This window comes from Pantherophis guttatus, chromosome 8 (assembly GCF_059756535.1).
Source record: "Pantherophis guttatus breed Tessera chromosome 8, ASM5975653v1, whole genome shotgun sequence".
Taxonomy (NCBI): domain Eukaryota; kingdom Metazoa; phylum Chordata; class Lepidosauria; order Squamata; family Colubridae; genus Pantherophis; species Pantherophis guttatus.
The window spans coordinates 7,421,760-7,435,835 of NC_142070.1; the positions used below are offsets into that span (position 1 = coordinate 7,421,760).

The following is a 14,076-nucleotide window of genomic DNA, read 5'->3' on the forward strand; positions in this document are numbered from 1 at the left end:
TTCTGTTCTTTTCTGTTCCGTTCCACTCCACATTTTCTGTTCTGTTCTGTTCCATTCTGTTCTACTCCATATTTTCTAGTCTATTCTAGTCTAGTCTAGTCTAATCTAGTCTTGTCTAGAATCTTCTGCATAGGATTTTTATTAATATTTCAGTTTAACTGGACTTCACAGGTGGACTTGCTCTTTTATAGCTGAAGCCAAGTTTTACACCGCACGTAAAGAATAACTGAACAATATCATGGCATAACAACTCTGTACTCCCTATCAGCCCTTCCAAATTGTGGATATATAAGATTTGTAGGACTTTTGCCTCCCGAGAATAAAATTCCCCTTAACTGATAGAAGGGAGCCATGAGGTCTTATTATTAGCTTTCAAAATAGCTAAACACATAACAAGGGTGAAGGAGAACAGAATGAGTCTAAAAAAGGCAGAAAGACTCAGTAAGAATATAGTGCGATACTGAACAGGTATAATAAGCAAGAGTAAGCCTGTCCAACAGGATAGGAGCACATGCATGCAGATAGGAGTGGAATAATGTACATTCCAACAATAACTGCCACGATTCGAGACAAAGAGAAATTTATTTTCTTTCAGTAGTCCTAGGTTTGTAATGTTTGATGGCATTCCATGCAATATTAATAGATTAACAGAGTTGGAAGGGATCTTATAGGTCATCTAGTCCAACCCCCTGCCAAAACAGGAGACCCTACACCATTTCTGACAAACGACTGCCCAGTCTCTTCTTGAAAGTCTCAAGTGATGAAACTCCCATAACTTCCAAAGGCAACTTCTGTTCCATTGGTTAATTGTTCTCCCTGTCTCCTTATTTCCAGGTTGAATCTCTCCTTGTTCAATTTCCATCTATTATTCCTTGTCTGGCTTTTGGGTGCTTTAGAAAATAGCTTGACCCCCCTCCTCTCTGTGGCAGCCCCTCAAATATTGGAAGACTGCTATCATAACTCCCTTGGTCCTTCTCTTCACTAGACTAGACATACCCAGTTCCTGCAACTTTTCTTCATATGTTTTAGTCTCCAGTCCCCTAATCCTCTTTGCTGCTCTTCTCTGCACTTGTTCTAGAGTCTCAACATCTTTAGGAAAAAGTACATATATTGCATGTATGTGGTGTGTGTGTGTGTGTGTGTGTGTGTGTGTATGTATACATATACATGCATGCATGCATACATACATATGTATTTATGTACATACCTATAATTGCATTATTTTCTCCAGCAAGGAGCTTGAACATTTAAGTCCATAGAATTCAGTAGTCAAAGCAAAGTTATTAGTAGTAGATCAGACCAGGATTTAACTCCACAGATGGGCTGAAACTATTTTTATTGAGAGTAATTTACACTAACAGAAGCTTGCAAATCAGACTGTGCTACACGTCTTCCCCTTTTTCTATTTGCAAAAATTATCTGTCTGAGTCATTCACACATACTTTCTACTTGTCTTGGATGTAAAGATATATTTTCTTCTCATTGCTTTGGTAATGAGAAGGAATCGCTAAACTTGGCAGCTTTAAGACTTGCGGACTTCAACTCCCAGAATTCCCCCATGCCTATAGATTTCTCTGCTGATGTGACATCACAGGACTGGCTGGCTAGGGAATTCTGGGAGTTGGAGTCCACACATCTCAAAATTGCCAAGGTTGGGAAACACTGACCTAACTAAGCTCAGAGACGCCCATTCTCAGTTCATGTTTACCTTTGAATCATGTTAAGCGTTTGTGAACTGTACACGTAGTCCCCGACTTACAACAGTTCATTTAGGGACTGTTCAAAGTTACAACGGCACTGAAAAAAGTGACTTATGACCGTTTTTCACACTTACAACCATTGCAATATGATTAAAATTTGACAACTTATTCATATTTATGACTGTTGCTACGTCCCAAGGTCATGTGATCCCCTTTTGCGACCTTCCGACGAGCCAAGTCAATGGGGAAGCCAGATTCACTTAACCACCATGAGGCTAACTTAACAACTGCAGGGATTCACTTAACAACGGTGGCAAGAAAGGTCGTAAAATGGGGCAAAATTCGCTTGACGGATGTTTCGCTTAGCAACAGAAATTGGGGTCATAAGTGGAGGACTGCCTGTGTGAGCAAGTGAAGCCAGTTACGCAGCGTGAAAACCTCCTGACTGAATTGTGGACTTGGAAAATTCCAACCCAACCCAATTCACACGTGGCTGGGGAAGTTTAACTAAACATTGCATATAATCCTAAGTAACTAACCAGTCATTCCAAGGGCAGATAAATAGAACTATTGCATGTCTCATATGTGATAAACCACCAACCATCACCAGAAAAGTAAATGATATCCAAGGCAAGGCTGCCGAGTTCAACTCTCTGCACCACTGAGAGGTGTGTGTGTGGGGGGGAAGGGAAATAAACAAGATTTCCATCCTAATTTTGCACCGACCTGCACAGAATGCGGCTAGAGAGCAACTTCTAATGCTCTTAGAGCAACTTCCCACTGTTCTAACCTGGCTCCCCAAACACGACAAACCCTCTGTAGTTAAATCAATGATTCCTTTATTAGCAGCCCCGGCAAAAAGTTTCTCTCTCAATGCAGGCTAACAAGTCCATCCAGCAGGGAAATGAATAGTTGTCTGTCACATCTATTCATCTCCGTCCCCTGCCTTTTATCCCCAAAGCTAGGGTGGGATTTTGCTAGCAGCGGTGGCTCTTCCGTCCCAAGGACCGGCCCATAGATTTCCACTGCTCTCCTCTCCTCTGCCTTCTGTGCATCAGGCACTGGACCCAGCTGTTCCTCCTCTTCCTCATCAGCCACCTGCAGACCTGGGGGCTGTTGACTCTCCAGCTGAGGGCTAACAGACAGCCCAGGCTCCACCTCTGTCTCTCTTTTTGACAGCCCTCTTCCCCCTTGGAGCTTTCAGGTTGCCTTGATGCTGATCCTGACTCCCACACCTCCTCCTCCTCTGATTCGGCTGCTGGAGGGGCCAGTGGTCAATAGGCCACAACACTCATTGGGCATCTGCACCATCACCAACCTAAGAGAATACAGCCAAAAGGAATTGCATGATGGGGGTTGCAGTCTATATCTGGGGAACCCTCGATGAGGAAGGCTTGTGCGCACTACTGTACCTTTCCTGCATTCAGCATTTTAAGTCTTGAACATTTCCCTTAATAACAACAGCACTTAGACTTATATACTGCTTCACAGTGCTCCACAGCCCCTCTCTAAGCGGTTTGCAAAATCAGTATATTGCCCCCAACAATCTGGGTCCTCATTTTACCGACCTCGGAAGGATGGAAGGCTGAGTCAACCTTGAGCTGGTCAGGATCGAACTCCTGGCAGTGAGTAATGAGTCAGCCCGCAATACTGCATTCTAACCACTGCGCTATCACGGCGCACTTATAATTTTGATACTAATCTCTGCCTATGCAGTGTGAGGTTTAAACCCCACAGAGTTCCTGGTAGGAAGAACTGGGGACTCTTCCAGGAAAGGATGGATTTGGGAATTGTCATCTCCGGATCTCTGGACCAGGGATTACAGGGACCCCACCCGGGTCTACAGCTTCCCATCGTCCACTTACTTAGCCATCCCACGCTGGGGCTGCGTTGGATTCCGATTTCATCATCCAGGGTGCAGGTTGCTAGGCAGGGCACAGAGCTCTCAAGTGGGTAGCGAGCTTTAGCGTTGCAAGCAGAAGGTAGAGCAGCAGTCAAAGAGCGGCAGCAAGACGAGAAGGAGACAACAGGATTAGGAAGGAGAGAAAGAAAGGCCACCTCTGCCCCAATGTGGGAGCTTCCAGATTGGTTGGCACTGCCAATTCCAGAACTTCCATTGTATCTAGAGGGTCTCAGGTTGGTGGGTGTGGGTGTGGCCGAAGTAAAGAAACAGAATCAAGACGTGAAAGTTTCCTTGCGTAAAGAGGTCATAGAGGACAACGTGAGGAATCCATTCATCTGCCAATGAAAATTTGAAGTGAATAGCTATCAAATGCACTGCATACATTTTCGGGCACCTGGTCATTTGTACTTTTGAGACTTGTTCTTCTTTGTGAATATCTGCATTGGCACATGAGAGGAGGGGGGGAGAGGAGAGGAGGGATGAGGAGAGGAGAGGATAGGGGAGGGCAGGAGAGGGGAGGAGGAGGGGGAGAGGGGAGGAGGAGAAGAGGGGAGGGGAGGGGAGGAGAAGAGGGGACAGGATGGGGAGAGGAGAGGAAAGGGGAGGGCAGGAGAGGGGAGGGGGAGGAGGGGGAGAGGGGAGGGGGAGAAGAGGGGAGGGGAGGGGAGAGGGGAGGGGAGGAGGGGAAGGGGAGGAGGGGATGAGATGGGAAGGGGTAGAGAGGAGAGGAGAGGAGAGGAGAGGAGAGGAGAGGAGAAGAGAAGAGAAGAGAAGAGAAGAGAAGAGAAGAGAAGAGAAGAGAAGAGAAGAGAAGAGAAGAGAAGAGAAGAGAAGAGAAGAGAAAGAAGAGAAAGAGAAAACCATACACATTCCAGAAAAAGAATACACGAAACTAAGCTGGAATTTAGCAACTGTTCATAAGATTTTGTTCTTTAACTTAATGACCTCATTCATATGACCTTTTTTGTCAGAAATATGTGAATTAGGTACTGTAAGTGGCATGGAGCCTAGGATGCAAAGTCCCATGGCTGTTTGCATGATATTGTATCATTTACTCTATATATTCACCTCCTCTCTGAACGGGAGTATCTTCTCCCAAACTACAAGTGAGCTGAGGCCACAAAATCCAGGTGTCCTGCCTCCAGTAATAAAGCTCACCCTTAAAAAGTTAAAAGTCTTTTTCCTAGGCCATGAAAACTTTTTAAAATTTTACCACAGGGTTAATTACAGAACTGAACAATTAGCCGATACCTAAGTTCTAGAGAGAGAAACAATGAGCTGTATTTTGGGGACTGGCTCTCTAAAACAAATCAGCAAAATTACTTATTTTGACATTTCATTTCCCATAGCATTCTAGAAATAAAGAATAAGTTTAAAAAACGATACTCCTATAAGATGAAGCAAATGTCCCTGAAATTGGATTAAGTGCTGGGCCTATATATTCCTAAGATCCTAAGAAAAAAGGAGACCCATAAATACATCATATTCATTTCCAACCTGCTGACTTCTAGATATTTGGGACTTCCATTCTGAACTCCCAGCCTTCGTGGCTAACTAAATTCTGACCATTAGGACCAGAGGTGGGTTCTAAAATTTTTTTACTACCAGTTCTGTGGGCGTGGCTTATTTTGTGGGCGTGGCTTGGTGGGGGGGCAATGTGACTGGGTGGGCATGGCCAACTATTTTTTTTTTTAGCCAGTGTTGTCCGAAGACACTTCCGTGATCATGTGGCCAGCATGTCTATACACCAAGGCGCACAGAACTTGTTACATTTCCACCGAAGTGGTACCTAGTTATCTACTCGCATTTGCATGCTTTCGAACTGCTAGGCAGACAGAAGCTGAGGCAAGGACGGGAGCTCACCCCACCTTGCAGTGTTCAGCTCTCGAACCTGGGATGTTTAGCTTTCCAGCAGACAAGCTCAGAGTCTTGAACCACTGAGCCATTGCCTTCCCATCTGATCTATAGTATCGTATTTATAGCACCCGACTACAAAACATCTGAGATTTGGATCATATTCAATCACAAGCTTAAATCCAGCCATTTTAGATAATGTAATAAATTGTTTTTTCAAAAAAAATAATGTTCAGGTTTTTAAAAAGTCAAGATGGGGAGGAGGAGGAGACGGATTTCATGTTTCATGAAGCCAGGGTCAATATTGGGCGCTGTATCTCGTCCCTGGACTAAATTTTCCCTACCTAATATGTTCCTAAATCAGGACAAGCAAAACTGAGCTCAGCGACCTAAGATGTTTTTTGGTAAAATTTCTGAGCACAACCTATTGGTTGTATCCTGGTAAGGATACCTAAAAAATTGAAAGCAAATGCAAAAACTTTCACACACATTATTTTATAACTCATCACGGAAGATGCTATAGACAAAAATATAAATCTGGCCCAAATTTTGCAGGTTGTTGCTGGATTCGAATGCATGCTGAGAAATGGCCTATGTGAGAAAAAAAACAATTTGTACCTGAACATTTGGAAATGTGTTATTCGCGTGATTCCAGCACGTTATGTTGGCAATGAATAAAAACGTGTTCCATTTTGTATGACTTAAAATAACGTGACAATGACTCATTAGCTTGCTCCTTTTAACCTGTCAATCCTCTCCTTCTGTTCTTTTTTTTTTTTCCTCTCGCTTTAGTTTGCAAGTTTCTGCATTATTTAACTATTTGAAATAAAGCAGAATAACATTTCGAGAATAAAATCCCACTGACCTGCCTCCAAGTCAATTAAACTTAATGAAAATTTCAACCTTCCTGATACATTTTTAACAACCTCCAGCTTTAAATAAGTAATCGTGATAAATAAATGATGCATTCTTTGTTTTAGGATAGGATCGCTGGGTTTCTCATTTCTAATGTGGCTTGTTACTTATCTTCCATTATTTTGTTAAGAATAGCTGGCTTTTAGGAAACTATAATCCTATATTTAAGAAATTATTTCGTTCGCTCTTAAAGCATGTTTTTTTTTTCTTCTTCTACAGTCTTCTCTTCAATTCTCATCTATTTCCCTCTTCACTCATATTCTGCAGTACTTAAGAGTAGGAAGAAAATCTTTCGAAAAGTGCAATTCAAATTTGACAAAAGAAGCAAATTAGAGGCATGTAGCATTTTAGAGAAGGTGACATTTTCTTTTAAGTAAAGTAATGCTATTATCGTTCTCATTGCAATTTCCATCTCACAAAGGTGATACAGTATTCCTTTCTGGATTAAGTTTGTGAGGCTTTCATCGTCTTTCCTATTGAAAAAAGCTTTTTTAGAGGGAAAAATGGATAGCTGTACTTAATCTCAAAATTACATCTAATCTCCAGATCCTGGGAAATTGTAACAGTTCAAGTATTTCTAATATGTTCTGCACCTTATGGGTCAAGCATCTGTTCTGTCATGATTTAGATTTTGAAAACCAGTTCCCCATATAATGATAATCTTGCAGGGAAAAAAAAACAGCCTTTCAAATCATAGTTTTATCAAGCAAGTGTCCCTGCCTTAAATTTGGTATTTTAGAAGAGATAATGCTTTTTCGCAATTAACTCCATTGTATTTCCATTGTGGTTTTTCCACCCTGCTACATTAAAAAGAAATAAGGAAGACAAAGCAGAATAATTATTCAAGTGTTATCATGATAGCTGGATAGCACCATGAATCTTCCGTTAGGTTATAAGCTGCAGCTGAACAGAATGTGCATCTGCCTGGATGTAACGCAAAGATCAACGTTTAAGAAGATTCTCCATCATCCAGGTCATGGTTGTCCCAAAGGTGCTTTTTCAAGAGGCAACTGGACTTTCTGGTTTTTAGAATAGAATAGACTAGAGTAACAGAGTTGGAAGGGACCTTGGAGGTCTTCTAGTCCAACCCCCTGCTTAGGCAGGAAACCCTACACCACTTCAGACAAATGGTTATCCAACATCTTCTTAAAAACTTCCATGTTGGAGCATTCACAACTTCTGGAGGCAAGTTGTTCTACTGATTAATTGTTTTAATTCAGGAAATTTCTCCTTAGTTCTAAATTGCTTCTCTCCTTGATTAATTTCCACCCATTGCTTCTTGTTCTACCCTCAGGTACTTTGGAGAATAGTTTGATTCCCTCTTCTTTGTAGCAACCCCTGAGATATTGGAAGACTGCTATCATGTCTCCCCTAGTCCTTCTCTTCATCAAACTAGACATACCCAGTTCCTGCAACCGTTCTTCCTATGATTTAGCCTCCAGTCCCCTAATCGTCTTTGTTGCTCTTCTCTGCACTCTTTCTAGAGTCTCCACATCTTTTTTACATTGTGGCGACCAAAACTGGATGCAGAATTCCAAGTGTGGCCTTACCAAGGCCTTATAAAGTGGTATTAACACTTCACGTGATCTTGATTCTATCCCTCTGTTAATGCAGCCTAGAACTGTGTTGGCTTTTTTTTGGCAGCTGCTGCACACTGCTGGCTCATATCTAAATGGTTGTCCACTGGGACTCCAAGTTTTCTTTGAAGACGTTTCGCTTCTCATCCAAGAAGCTTCTTCAGCTCTTAAAAAAAGGGCACCTTTGGGACAACCATGACCTGGATGACTGAGAATCTCTCCATAGACCTTTAGCTCCACATTTTAGGTATGGTCATGGAACAATACACCCCCACCAGCACCATTACAATGGGAGGGGGGAACGACACCAAGCACTGCTTTCTTCCCTTGGGGATAGCGCTGCATTTCAGCACGGCCCAGGGCTAATTAAAACCAAAGCATATCCACGACAATTCCCAGGCTACGGCAGAGATGTGCTAGAGCCATGCAACGCAGCGCTACAAGCCTTCGGAATCCATAACTCATAAATCCATCTGCTAAGCCAGGGATCCCCAACCAGAGGTGGGATTCAGCCAGTTCAGACCGATTCAGGCGAACTGGATGCTAATTTTACATCTGGTTCGCCGAACCGGTAGTTGCAAGGACTGGCTGGCCCCGCCCACCCCACCCTTCCCCTCCCAGGAGTCTCCACGTGGCCCATTTTGGATGCCAGGTAAGTGCAGCGCCCACGTGGAGGTTCCGGAAGTCTGGAAATGGGGCCATTTCCATTCTCCAGAGGGCCTCCATGGCCACGCCCACCCAGCAACCGGGCAGAGAACCGGTTGCTAAAATTTTTGAATCCCACCCCTGTCCCCCCGTCCATGGACTGGAACCGGGCCACGTCATGCCAGCCACCAGGCCGTGCAAACAAGCGAAGCCCCATCCGCGGGAATGCAAGTAGCACATGAAACCACGCCCCTTCCGGTCCGCGGGAAAAAACTCTCTCCACGGAACCGGTCCCCGGTGCCCAAAAGGTTGGGGGCCGCTGTGCTAAGCTACTCATGGATTAGATGCGTCTCCATGAGCTGAGAGTAGAGTTAGCTTTTCAGAGCATCTCTACGGGAAGGCTACAGCCCACCGACCTCTGCATTACCATTATCAGGGTTGGTTAACATCCTACTTGCACTGGAGACGGTCTTTCCAATGTCGGCCAATGACCGGAGGTTGGATTTTTTGGTCTGGTGCCGATGTTTCCTGAGCAGCGTGTAGATGACTTTGTCCTTCATGTCTTGCTTTAGCAGGCCGGTGTCGATCTGGTTGTCCACAACCATCTCTGTTGAGGCGAAAAGAGAGACCATCAACCGGATGAGAAGAGGCGAGAAAAAGTGAAAAGTGGACTGAGTTGACTTGAAATGGGAAAACTGACCACTTTGATTAAAGAAAAGAACCGTAAGTACTATTGTTTCCACATGGAAACCGCTTCTGGACTTCATGCTTGATGTGGAGAAGAATGAAGCTCTAACTTTGGGTTTTACTGATTAGACTGATAGAGCTTTACAGAAATGGCTTGTTCATATTATTATGAAAAAGCAAAAAGTGATTTGATGTTAATGCCTTATTTTACTGTAAAAGAGAGAGTCGGAAGTTAATGTTTCTTTTTCTTTTCCCCCCTATCTTTCCTCACTTCTCTTCCTCTCTCCCCCACCTCCCCACTGTTTTTCTATTGACTTTCGTATTTTGTATTTTACAATTTACTTTATAATAAAAAAATGTTAAACTAGAAAGAAAAGGTGAAAAGCTGGTTGGAAATTGGTGGCTGGGTCCATAAACCTCCAAGAGGCGAACAAATAGGGAAGATTTCCTCAGTGGGGTGATTCAGGTTGCATCCCGCCCATCCAGCTACCCTTACAGGTAGTCCTCAACTTACAACAGTTCGTTTAGTGACCGTTCGAAGTACCACATGCCTCGGCTTAATGACAACATGTGTGTTACTACCACCAAGTAACTATGTGGGCAGTTGATCAGGCAAATTAGTGAAGAATCAGACATTTTTTTCACATATCAAAATTCAACTGCCACAAAATTGGAATTATCACTACGTCTACCACACTTGTAACCAGCCCAGTCACACTATGATGCAGTATTATTCCTTTATATTTTTATATTTTATATATTAGATTTATATTAAAAGACTGGACAGCCATTTGTGCGGAATTGTACAGGGTCTCCTGCTTGAGCATTTCATCTCTTGTAAGTGCTCTCAAGAGGCTCAATCAAATCAAACTAGGAATTTAATTTATTCTATTGGAATTTATGTATTTATAGCTTCTATTGTATAATTATTCATTATTCCCAGGGCAATTTACAATAGAAATAAAAAGAACTTACATAAACATACAAACTCAATTGTAATAAACTTTAGGTGATATAATTTCTCCAAACCAGTCATAAACATTAAAAAAAAAAGCAAATATCAGAATATTGTTTGCACATTTTATTCTATAGTTACAGCTGGTTGATTCTTTTTCTGCTTTATATCTATAAACTGAAATTTCTAATGTAATATTACTGTTTGTTTTTCCTCGAGGTTATTGATATTCTACTAAGATTCCTCAGAGTTAATGAAATGTTTTCAGCATACAGAAACACTTGATTTTACTTTTTTATTATTATTACATTCCAACTTTTCCCCTACTTTCCTCTTTTACCAAAACCTCTAGGTTTTAATCTGACAAGTGGCAGTAAGTACAGATTGATTAGAAACAATTTACACCTTCTTGCCTTTTAAAGAAAGGAATTGCTTCTTTTCTTTACCTGTGGAATTAACTGTAAACAATGGACATTAAATGTATAACCCTACAAATAAGAATGTGAGTTGAGGTCCAATTCTCTTTCTTTTTTTTTTACAATAAGTTTTTATTTTATTTAATAACATATAAAAATTCCAATTTCAATTGAACAGTGTATTGTCTGGGTACAAATCATTTTAGGAAATAATAGTCAAACAGTTTACAACAGTATTCATTGCATTAGTATCAATAATAATAATAACAACATTTGTTTAACCAATTTAACACACCTTCCTTATATCACTGATCCTTCCATATATTTCCCTGTTTCTAGCTCTGTTTTTGTCAGCTAGCCACTAGTAAAATAAATATTCAAAAAATATCCAGTTTCTTTCTTTTCCTTAATTATAAGTGTTAGCCTATCCATTTCTCCACATTCTACTACTTTTTTAATCACCTTTTCATCTGTTGTGAACTCTTTACTTTTCATTGTTGTGCAAATAGTATTCTACCTGCAGTCAGTACTTGTAAAATCAAATATACATTCCCTTTATTATATTTGTCCAGTAAAATGCCCAACAAAAATGTCTCTGGTTTCAAATCAATATGCTGTTTTATCATTTTTTCCAGCCATGTATGTATTTTTGTCCAATATTTTTTTTGCTTTTTGGCATGTCCACCACATATGATAGTAGGAATTAGATGTGCTGGCATTTCCAACATTTTACAGATTTATTCTTAAACATCTTTGCTAACCTTGAGGGTAGAAAGTGTCATCTATAAAACATTTTATAAAGATTTTCTTTGTATGCAGTAGACATTGTTAATTTATAGTTTCTATCCCATAGTTTCTGCCATTTATCTAACTCAATCGGATAGCCAATAGTTTTTAGCCCATACTATCATTGTCTCTTTTACTTGTACATCTTCCATCTTAATACGTAACAAGTAGCTATATGTTTTATTAATTTTTCATCTGTCCCTGTTAATATCTGATCTAATTCTGTTAATTCTCTATATCAACCATACATTTTAACATCCTTCTCATATCTAGATTGCATCTGCACATATGACCACATATGATCCAATTATCTTCCTAGTTTGAGAGTGAGCTGTTTTAAAAACCGGAGAACAAAGCATGTTTTTTCTTGAATAGAGTCCAATTGCTTCTTGCATAACTATCCTGCAAATCTACTGAATCTGGTGGGATTCTAATAAATCACCAAGAATGCTATATAGCCTCAAACTCTGGACAGAATTTAGCTTCTTTCAGTTCAGATTCCACTTGATGGACCATCTAAGCCTACTGAACTTTGAGGAGAGATTATAAACCTAGCCTTTCAATCTCAAATTCAATGTCATATTCATAGTCATAGAATCATAAGACTGGAAGGCAGTGGTGGGTTTTAAAAATTTTTACTACTGGTTCTGTGGGCGTGGCTTGGTGGGCGTGACATGGCTTGGTGGGCATGGCAGGGGAAGAATACTGTAAAATCTCCATTCCCACCCCACTCCAGGGGAAGGTTACTGCAAAATCCCCATTTCCTCCCGATCAGCTGGGACTTGGGAGGCAGAGAATAGATGGGAGCGGGGCCAGTCAGAATATTTACTACCGGTTCTCCGAACTACTCAAAATTTCTACTACCGGTTCTCCAGAACTGGTCAGAACCTGCTGAAACCCACCTCTGCTGGAAGGGATCTTGGAGGTCTTCTACTTTACTTTCCCTGTCCAAGGCAGGAGTCCTCATACCATCCCGGACAAATGATTGCCAATCTTTTCTTGAAAACTTCCAGTGATGGAGCACCCATAGCTCCAGAAGGCAAGCTGTTCCACTGATTAATCGTTCTCACTGTTAGGAAATTCCTCCTTATTTCCAGATTGGATCTCCCTCTGATGAACATCTACCCATTGCTTCTTGACCCGTCTTCAGGTGTTATGGAGAACGAATCAACACCCTCTTCCCTGTGACAGCCCTTCAAAACAGACCTTTGGTAGCTTAGAAGATTCTCAAGAATGAGTATCTTTACACATTCTCTACACATTCTGGTAGAGAGAAGTTCCCTGAGGATGGGCTCCATTCAGAGTCTGAAAGTTCAGAAGACTAAATCTCTGGTCCCAGTGATCAACCCAGACTAGATTCTCAAGAATCTTTAGAAGACCAAGAATTCTTCTAAGTCAAAGATGCTACACACTGAATGGTCCATCTCAACAGAGACTTACCTACGACTTGAGGGAGCGTCGAGGCCTCCAGATCCAGCAAAATAGAGCCTTTCTCTATACATGTCCTCAGTTCAAACAAACTGTGGAGCGACAACGTGGCAACGTGGGGTTTACTCCATCTCTCTCCTCCTTGCTCAACTTTCTCTTCAAATTTTATCCACCTGTAACGAGCAAAAGAATGGATGAGGCTGAACTTTTATCTAAATGTGGATCTCAGCCTGCTGAAAATCTGGTAAGGTGAGACTACATCAGGGATGGCGAACCTTTTCGGCACCAAGTGCCTAAACTGGAACACGCGTGCATGTGTGCATGTCCGCATGTCGGAGCGCCAGAAACCCGAAAACCAGCTGGCTGGAGCACACATGCCTGTTTTTTGACCATTTTAATCTATTTTTGGGCCATTTTTCAGGCTGTTTTCCAGCTGTTTTTGGCCCCCAAAATGGCCCGGAAAACGGCCTGTTTCTTGGCCATTTTTCAGGCCGTTTTCTGGCGCTCCGGCACCCACGAAGAACAGCTGACTGGTACGCATGTGAGCACTGGAAACCAGAAGAGCAGCTGACGATGGCGCGTATTCCCACAGAGAGGGTTCTATGTGCCACCTCTGGCATGCGTGCCAAAGGTTTGCCATCATGGGACTAGGTTGATAAAACAAAAGCAAACCTACCAGAGCAAAACTGAAGGCCACTTTCCTGCTTTCACTTTCTGTTTATCCATTTAATCATCTCTGCATACCTGCCTGCCTCATATAGTAAATCTGGGCGGCCTACATAGTAATAATCAAAAGTATATAAAAGCCATTGAAACAACCAATTTAAATTAAAATAAACGGAAGATAAAAGCAAGCAAATAAATTTCCTTAGCATCTGCCAAAAAAGTAAGCAATAAATATATTTTTCTTAGCATTTGAAGCCTGTAGAAATTCTTAAGAGAATTGAGATACCTGATTGTGAATGTATTAACAGCAGCTAGAATTGTGTTTGCTAAAAATTGGAAAAATGAGAAAATACCAACGCAAGATGAAGTTATCAAGGTTGACTCAGCCTTCCATCCTTTCTAAGGTAGGTAAATTGAGGACCCAGTTTGTGGGGGCAATAAGCTGACTTTGTATAAATATACAAAAGAATGAAGGCTATTGCTTAGCGCATTGTAAGCCGCCCTGAGTCTCCAGAGAAGGGCGGCATATAAATCAAATTTTAAA

At 41.6% G+C, this 14,076-nt stretch overlaps 1 protein-coding gene across 7 annotated transcripts in view; it reads right to left on the reverse strand.

Annotated features, from left to right (window-relative positions):
* SLC4A4 (solute carrier family 4 member 4) overlaps positions 1–14,076 on the reverse strand; it is a 191,152-nt gene that overhangs the window by 68,659 nt on the left and 108,417 nt on the right. For 3 of the 7 annotated variants that reach the window (XM_034431263.3, XM_034431264.3, XM_060687038.2), the window contains exons 5-7: positions 12,879–13,039; positions 9,049–9,201; positions 3,566–3,661 (exon numbers count right to left, since the gene is read on the reverse strand). In XM_034431263.3, coding sequence (XP_034287154.2) covers positions 3,566–3,661; positions 9,049–9,201; positions 12,879–13,039 — 410 coding nt within the window. Of the gene's footprint in view, positions 1–3,565; positions 3,662–9,021; positions 9,202–12,878; positions 13,040–14,076 lie in introns of all 7 variants that reach the window. The other 4 variants (XM_087875228.1, XM_034431265.3, XM_060687039.2 and 1 more) reach the window with 2 other exon arrangements.